The 9,360-nt window shown below is 41.1% G+C and overlaps 1 protein-coding gene across 2 annotated transcripts in view; it reads left to right on the forward strand.

The window, feature by feature from the left end:
* The window catches only part of ARHGAP20 (Rho GTPase activating protein 20), a 176,209-nt gene extending 167,433 nt beyond the window's left edge, over nucleotides 1-8,776 (forward strand). For both annotated transcript variants that reach the window (XM_069080433.1, XM_069080434.1), the window contains 3 exons: nucleotides 279-468; nucleotides 2,853-2,964; nucleotides 3,990-8,776. In XM_069080433.1, coding sequence (XP_068936534.1) covers nucleotides 279-468; nucleotides 2,853-2,964; nucleotides 3,990-5,830 — 2,143 coding nt within the window. In that variant the 3' untranslated portion in view covers nucleotides 5,831-8,776. The remainder of the gene's footprint in view (nucleotides 1-278; nucleotides 469-2,852; nucleotides 2,965-3,989) is intronic.
* Nucleotides 8,777-9,360: the final 584 nt, after the last annotated feature.

Raw genomic sequence — 9,360 nt, forward strand, 5'->3', positions numbered from 1 at the left:
TGTGTGTGTGTGTGTGTGTGTGTGTGTGTGTGTGTGTGTGTGTGTGTAAATTCAGTTGTGAATAACATTTACCTAAGTTAAACCATATTGTAATGATTTCAGAAAAATATTCCAGGCAGCGTATTTTTTACGATACTGATATTTCTGCATTCTTTGCACTTTCATTGGATTGTGAACATAGTATATGAAAAATACACTGTTCTCTTTCCTCTTAAAAAAAAGGTTTATAAGCCAAATGATTTGCTTTAAGAACACCTTTTTTCCTTCTCCAATTTTAGGCTAATAGAGCAGCTTCCTAGAGCCAATGTCGTTCTTCTGCGGTATCTGTTTGGGGTGTTGCACAACGTTGAACAACAATCTGCATCAAATCAAATGACAGCTTTTAATCTGGCAGTGTGCATTGCTCCCAGCATTCTTTGGCCACCATCTTCTGCCAGTCCTGAGCTGGAGAATGAATTCACTAAAAAGGTACCTTGAGTTTAATTCTTTGCTAAGCATCCAAGGACCTTCCCAATGTTTTATATCTGAGCACCATTTTTTTTTTAAGATTTGAGATATACACATGTATTGTCCCTTAAAAGTTGTAATTTATCCAGAAAAAATGTGATCTGGAGTTTTTTTCATCCTAGTCTTCAACAGGAAGGTTGTGAAGAAGGTTGAATAGTAATAGCAGTGGGGTCATTTCTCTCTTTCAAATTCAGGGGGGTAGAATAGCACCTGAACTGTGGAGAGAAAAGACTCCTATGTTGTCTTCCAACATTCATCACTGTACTTGGGGCTGGAGATGTCAAGCTAAAAACAAGGCAGTTCTTACTCTCAAGAACTTAAATTCTGTGAGGGAAGACATGTATACATAAGTGTATGCAAAATAAAGATTGTCATCATTTGGAGGAAGGGGCAGAGCAACTAGCAGCTGGGGAATCAGGAAAGGCCTTTGTAGCAGCAAGCACCCTAGCATGCCCAGGAGGTCTACTAGCACGTTCTTTGATCTGCTTTTCTAAAGGAAGCAACTCAAAAAGGGTTAACAATCTTACTTTAGTCAATCAAACGTATATTTTATATACCTAGTTCAGGGGGAAAAGTCAGCACCCTGAACTTCAGAGAATACAATCAGAAGTTACAAGCAGATAGAAATACAGATAGAGAAAATAATACAATTCAGCAGACAGGGCTTCTAGCTGTCTGACCATTGCATCCATACCTAGTTAGTCACCAGAAAGAGAAGCACCAACATCTGGGTTTTCAAAGGCGGGGGCAGGGAGGGGGGGTGTCCAACAGCTGCCCACAGTTTCTTCTGGCCAAATCATACAACTCTTCCCAAAGTGAAGCCCAAAGAAAAACCTTGCCTCAGAGTATATCTGACCTTCTCCAGGGTCAGAGATCATCACAACCCTCCTAACCCACTTGACTACAAAGTTACAAAAGTTGTGCCTTCCTGAAAAACAAGCCTCTCTCAAAGCCAGCTTCTCCTGTGGGCTCTGCTCCACCCTTCAGCAAACTCTTCCCACCACAGGCTCCAGGTGACCACATTCAGCCTGTAGGGGGCAGAGTTTATTTTCAAATCAGGAAAGGTCCTCAGGTTCAAGTTAGGCTTACCAAGGGGCAGGGGTGATCTTCAAATTACCATTACGGCCTCGTGCAGGACATGGCCCTTGAGCTGAGCTTTCAAAGGGTATTGTTAACAAACTCAGTTATAATTTCTAGACATTCTCCTAGCTATTCTAGCTCTCTGTAAGCAGAGAAATAGTCTAAGGAAGCCTGATGCATACATACATACATATGTACATACAGTCATGATGGGGGCCTGAGATACGTAGTTTCTACATATATACATGCAAATATATATATATATATATATATATATATATATATATATATATATATACATACATGCAGTGAGACATAGAGAGCCTACAATGGGAGCCAGAGATAGATAGAAAGACAGATAGATAGATATACACACATATACTTTATACACATGTATCAACATACATAAAGAAACAGACAACTCATAACGGGAACTAAAGCCAGATATAGACAGATATATACACAAATATACTTTATACATACATGTCTACACACATACGTAAAAGAAAAAGAACCCGTAATGGAAGCCAAAGCCAGATATAGACAGATATATACACACATATACTTTATATACACATATCTACATACATACATAAAAGACAGAGAACCCGTAATAGGAGCAAAAGCCAGATATAGACAAATGTATACACACATATACTTTATACACACATATCTACATACATCCGTAAAAGACAGAGAACCCATAATGGAAGCCCAAGTCAGATATATACACACATAGATATATCTACATGTACGTACACACACACACACACACACACACACACCCTTCATCTTCTGTGGCCAGGCAGGCAAGTATGAAGCATTGCCTTCAATTGTCTCTACACCCAAAAGCAGAACTACAGGTGTTATTTCTTCACAGGCTTGTGATAACCTATTCTTCCTGGTAATAAGGTGAATTAAGAAAGATTTTTATCTGCTTGGTCTTTTACAAACTAATAAAAATGAGTTCATTCCTATCTTTCTAAAGGTACATTAATGTCATCTTAATTTTATAGGTGTAGACACTAAGGCATTAAGATTAGATTTTAGGGAAAGTCTAATTCCCTAAAGTTTTAAGTCTAAGGATTAGAAATAAAAAGTAGTTTTGAATCTTCTTATCTCTACTCCATATTCAAGCTACTGCTGAGAAACCTGTGAATTTTCTCCATCCTCTTTTGTATTTTTGTGAGATTGGGAAGGCATATGTCAAACAAGGTGCACAGACTATGAAAAATGCCATCTCCTTTTTGCTTTTTCTATTATAGGTCTCTCTACTTGTACAATTTCTAATTGAAAATTCCTGCAGGATATTTGGAGAAGAAATCACTTCCCTCTTGAGAGATATTTCAATCAGCTGTGACAGAGACAATGCCTCAGGTATCATGAATCACTGGATCATTTTTTCCCTAAAAATACACCTTATATATCTGCCAGCTGCTCTACCATCATGGGGCATTGCAAGCTGCTGAAAGTATAGTGACTCAGACTCTTAAAGGGGCCAAAGGCTAGATTGAATGGCAGGGGAAACTAGGATGGAATTAGGAGAAGCCCAGACTACCAACATTTTCACAAAACCCTTAATTCATTCACCAGCTATGTATGAGAACCAGCCATGTTCCTAGCAAGGTGCTATTCAGGAGTACACAAGAAACGTATGAGATTCAGCCTTTTCCTAGAGGAGTTAAGAATGGCAGGGGCTATTTATCTTTTCTTTTGGCAAAGGAGAAGTAGGTAGGCAGCATGTCAGGAAAAGCACTGAAGTTTGAGTCCATAGACCTAGCTTCTCATCAGTCTTAGATATGACATTCATTTGCTCTTTGACCTTGGATGCTTCACTCATTCTTTCTGCTCCTTAGTTTCATCTGTAAAATGAAACATCTTTATGAGGTTATCTCCAACTCCTTCTTGAGGTAAAACTACAGGATAGTTTTCCTTGCACACCCCAGTGACCATCTCTACATAAAAAGCTTGACTGGACAGACTTACCTGTTAGCGTCTCCTTCGAAAGCTGGGGTAGCATATAACATAGGCAGTGCCTGGGCACTTCTGGCATGAGCCGCTTTCAGCTTTTTATTTTTTCTTTGTTTTATGACTCATCTTTATTACACTGAGAAAATCTTGTTAGAGGGGAACCAATTTAATCAAGAGCTGGGATAGGCAGGGGCCTAGGAGAAGTCTATCACAATGACTAATGTCCTAGTTCTTTAACTAAAATGTGAAAGATTGTAAGTTGTTCCTTTTTTTCTGAGAAAAAGTTTGAAAAGGGCTTCAGAAAACAAAACTCAAATAAGAAGATGTGTTTTTTGTTATTTTTTTTCAACATTGGTATGATTTTGTGATGGGAACTTATTAAGCTCTTCCTACATGATCTGTAAGTTAACCCAATTTTAATTCTTTGACAGGTATGTCTGGCTTCCAAATGAATGACTCTTCCTATGACAGCTTAGAAAATGAGCTGAATGATGACGTAGATGCTCCCTGCAGTGACCTGGTAAAGAAGCTGGGTCAGGACAGCCGTAGCATGGACTCTGTCTTAACACTGAGTGACTGTGATTTGGACCAACCTGAATCAGAAAACATTCTAACTCTGAGTGATTTTGACCTGGACCAGCCTAGAAATGAAGAAATTCTGCTGAAGCACCGTTCTAAATCCAAGCCATTGAGCATTCCAGTGGCATCCTGCAGTAAGGTGTCAGCACAAGACTGCTCCAAGAACATGCCAGTTGGCACAAACACACTTGGTTACTCATCCACAGCTGCAGCAGATTCTCTGAAAAACTGGAGGAGACACAGGCGCTGTTCTGAGCCCAGCATAGACTACCTGGATTCCAAGCTTACCTATCTCAGGGAGTTCTATCAGAAGAAGCTCCGCAAGTCCAGCTGTGATGCTATTCTGTCCCACCGTGATGAAGACAGTCACAAACGGCCCCAGCCCTCACAAGGAGGGCTTAAGAAAAATACCACAAACCAAAACGTGAAAAAAAAAGCCTTTTTCAGTCATGAAGGTACTCCAGTGAGACTTCCCTTCAAATCCAAACCTGTGACCATTTCTGTGGCGTCCTATAGTAATATTTCATTGCAGGATCACTCTAAAAGCCAAACCCTTGGCCCTGATCACTCTGGATACTCCCCATCAAACACAAGATTTGGACTCAGAAGTTTGCAAAGGCACAGGCGCTGCTCAGAGCCAAACATAGACTACGTAGACTGCAAGCTCACCTATCCCAGGGGAGTTTCTCCGAAAAACATACACAATACAAGTTGTGATGTTGGCCTCTCTCTTGGAGATGAGGATTATCTCAAGCGCCACCAGTCTTTGCAAGTAGAAGGTCAAAAACTGATTAGTCAGAGTTTGATTATGGGGATTGAGGTGGGTAAGAGTAATGCCTCAAACCTAAATGTAGAAAAGATGTTGCCTGGCACTCCACCACGGTTAAACGTTTGTTCAAGAACTAGCTATTCCAGTTTGTCATCACCAGGAACGTCGCCATCGGGTTCTTCAGTGAGCTCTCAAGATAGTGCTTTTTCCCAGATTTCTGAACACTCAGTCTTTATTCCCACAGAAACCTCTTCACCAATTGATTGCACTTTTTCAACCCTAAGGAAACAGGGGGAACTCTCTCCTGACTTCTGCAGCCCTTTTTCTGGGATTTTCAACCCTTCCCCAGGATTGGCCAGCAGCCACCCACTTTGTATTAAAAAAGACAGTGTAGAGTGGTCTTCTCAAATGCAGCCCTTAACTCTTCAGCCTAGCACATGGTTAAGGAATGGAGTGGCCACATTGAAAAACTGGTCCCTCAAAAAAAAGACAAAGGCCCCTAGACAAGAGAGAAAGAAAGCAAATTCCGTAAAAGGAGGCTTAGAGCAGCCAACATGTTCTTCTGAAGGCTCAGAAACCAGTCTGCTCCAAGAGAGACAGTTGGACGCATCCCTGAGAACCGCCGGCCTAGTCAGGGCTATAGAAACAGACAACCTATGTAATCCCTATGTCTGCCAGGATTCTGAGGACCACGATAGCTCACTAATCAGTTCAGTGGATGTCAGACTTAAACTCCATATGAAGCCAAGCAAGGAAGTGGAGGGTGACAGCCAGTGTTCTCCTGGTGCTCAATCCCTAGAGAATCCCTCACTCAGCTGCTCTTTGACACTAGGGAGCATTCTGAACCCAGCCCCCAATGCTGGGTGTTCAGAGACTGCAGTGGTTTGTAGTGATGGGCTGGGACATAGAACCAAAGACATTTAACCAAAGTAGACTGTGACACTCACTGGAATGGCTGGTTCAGATTCCTTAATCAGATGCATGGTATAGGTTGCCTAAGGACAACCACAGGTTTCTTTTAGCATAATAAAGGATTTTTTTGAGAGGCATTAAAGTCCTTTGTGGGGGAGGGAGAGGGAATGTTTTTTCCTCTGTATTCTAAATTTGGGTCACTGGTGTGTTTTGGGTAGGTCTCCCCTTTTATAATCTGTAGTGAAATGAGTCCCTATTTATATACATTCTGAAATATTCATGTCATCCTGAAGAAGAGATAGACTCTGCTGAGGGAGGTCTTATGTCAACATCTTGTGACCAGTAGGCCAAGACTATGTATGGTCAGGGAGCAGCAAATTAAGCTAGATGGGAACCAGGAGTCAGAAATCATCCCAATTCCATGAGGTGTTTGGATTGAGGGGGCAGTATCTGTTGGAATTGAATTGAAGAAAATCCAGGGCAGCAATGGCCATCCAGGCACTCTAAGGACAGTAACAACTAAGGTCTCTGGTCACTGTCTTTGACTATGAGTTCCCAGTATCTCTTGCTGGAAGGGACTCTGTATCTAGTCCAGTCACTTCTTTTTATAGATGAGTCAGAGACCCAGAGAGTTAAGTGAGACTTACCCATGTCACACAGACAATAAATGGCAGAGCCATATTCCCACACTCTCTATGAAAGGGAAAAACATATATGTATATAAATGATTCCCCCACCCCCCCCAGTACACAAAAGTAAAGTGTAAAAATATTTACTGTGAAAGTTTTTTTTTTTTTAATATCACTTTCCATTTGAGTAAGATGTTTTACTTATTTTTACTATTGCTGCTCTCATCCTCTTGGTCACTTTCACTGTTCTCCTATGGAAAGCATGACCCCAGGCTGCACTCAGGTTTTGTGCAAGTTAGATTAGGAAGAGCGTGTCTTGCTAATTCACAAAGACCCCCAAAAGTCAGAGTTGTGAGGAGAAAGGCTGGTACAGACCAGTGATTCCCATAGGTTCCTCACAGGTTAGGTTATCAAGACCTCCTCCCTAGCAGAGCGCTTTGTTTAAATCTCTCGTGGCATTAATCCAGTCCTACTCAGTACTGGTGGTTCCTTATGTACTTGTCTTCTTCCCTGTGCCTGAACTGTCAGTTCCTCAAGAACAGGAGTGGGGTGTTTACTGTAGCCCCCAGAACTCCTAGCAAGGTTAGCGCCTTGCACATAGTGGGTGCCTGATCAACATTTGTTTCATCAAATGGATATCTTGTCCCTTATAATTCGGAAGTGATACCACTCACGGCATCTGGCTGAACCGGTACCTGAAGCTGATGTATGGCTGCGGTCCTGCTCACCTTGTGCACATGGTGGTAATCATTTGTTCAGAGTGCTCTTCCCAGGCTGTCCAAAATCTTTGCTCAAAAGAGCTGTCCTATCCCAGTTATTGCTTCTACAGGGTATGTGGGGACTCTGAAAGCAAAGATGGGAAGGTTGAAGGGAATAGAACAAACACCTACAGTAGGTGGTGGGAAGGAAGACACACCCTTGCTTTTCAGACAGTTTTTGTGCCTCTGCCTTTCTGAGTCCCATGAATTTTCTGCATCCTCAAAATTACGGAGATGGGAAGTTTTGGTCTTTATTATTTTAAACCTGGTTCACCAATGCATCTTTGGGCACTTGGCTTTCCCTAGAATGGGCATTCATGATTGTCCTCTGCTGGCAGCCCCATTACCTAGTTTTGCCATCCAACTCCACTCCCACCCCCCTGCCACTGAAACTCAGACTCTAAAATGGAACTGCCTCCCTAGTTTTCCACAGGGTTCAACCTTTCAGCCTTATGATGTGCCCTTCCCATTGACAGGCTCTTTGGTCAGGCACATCTCAATACCTACCCATGGAAAATTGCACTGAATTCATTTTGTCACTTTGTTCTAGCACCAAATGAAGTTTGTCCAGGAACTAGCCATTTCCCATGATCTTTCTCCATCCAGTTAAGGGGAAACTCAAGGCAAGCACCTCTTCCTCTGCTATTTACTATCAGACATTCATTAAATCAGATTGCAGTTTTCAGTGGCAGAACTGAGTTTTCTCCAAGGCAACAAAAATCCGTTACTATTAACTATAAGTGCTACTTCCTTCTGTTCATTTCAATTCAATTCATCAAACATTTGCTAAGCACCTACAGTATGCCAGGACTGGGAATACAAAGCAGGAAATAATAACCCCTTCCATCAGAACTGCTTTTCTACTTAAATGATATGACCCTGTCCCTGCTGGCAAGATCACAATTCCCTGCCCCTTGATAAGCATAATCTCCTAAATTGACCTGGTCAAGCTTGGAACAATCCCCATTCTATAAACACTGGCCATTTCAATTAAAGATTGGATGCCAATTTTGCCCTAGGACCACTTACATTAAGCTTCATAAGTGTCTGTGTATGTCTCTTGTGGTATAGTTATTATAATGTCTGTTAAATTACCAGAGGCTTCCATTGCCATAAGGAAATGCTGTCAAAACCATGGATGGGAATGTGGTGATTATGGCTTGTAATATCCTCTTGGAAAGAAATTGCTTTCTCCTTATGAAAATTTTGGTTCCACAGTTCCAATCTTTTCCCTTTATTCCATAACATAAAATAATCCAACAACCTTATTTAAAGTATAGAAGGAAATACTGTTAGCTAGATGCCAAGTCTCTTCAGTAACCATTCCTACTGGGTATAAATTATCTGTTGTACTTCCTTAGCTGTTCTCTTGATGTTTAAATGTGAATAGTTTGTTAATATGGCTGTAAAGTGTCCTATTGTATGATTCGCAGGCAGAACACACGTCATTTTATTATACTGTCATCTTATAATATATTAAACTGATGCTTTATCTAAGATGCTTTGAGTTTGTATAATATATCTTGATAAATTTTACTACCATATGTTATGGAATAAATGTGTATTTTTGTACTTGCAGAAACTCTGCTAACTTTTGAAGTTGTCTGGTTGTAAAGGCACTGATGATAGATATGTATGAAGTCCATGCTGTGTATTAAAATAAAGACAACATTCTCCAAAGTCAAAGACAGCCAGTCAGTTAACAAGCATTTATTAAGTGCTAACTTATATAAATTCAAAATACTAATTCAGAAAGAAAGCACAAGGCACTGTGCTAAGCACTGGAAATACAGAGAAAGGCAAAAACCACCCTCCCAGGAGCTCACATCCTAAAGGGAGGGAAGAGGCAACATGGCAGAAAGCCTATCTAAATAAGAGATTTGCAGGGTAAATTGGCGGTAATCTCATAAGGAAGGCATTAGCATAAGGAGGGATTGGGAAAGGCTTCTTGGAGAAGGTGGGATTTTAGCTAAGACTTTAGAGAAGCCAGGAGGTGGAGATAAGGAGGGAGAGCATTCCAGGCATGGAGAATAGCCAGTGAAAATGCAGTGAGGAATTGGATGGTGGTCAAGGAATGGCAAAGGAGCCAATGTTATTACATTGTGATGTGCAAAGAGGGGAGTGAAGTGAGAGAAACATAGGAACCAGCCAAGTT

This window comes from Petaurus breviceps, unplaced genomic scaffold, assembly GCF_028583685.1.
Source record: "Petaurus breviceps papuanus isolate PSGF00001 unplaced genomic scaffold, PetGlider_PUasm1.0 91133, whole genome shotgun sequence".
In the NCBI taxonomy this organism is placed as follows: Eukaryota; Metazoa; Chordata; class Mammalia; order Diprotodontia; family Petauridae; genus Petaurus; species Petaurus breviceps.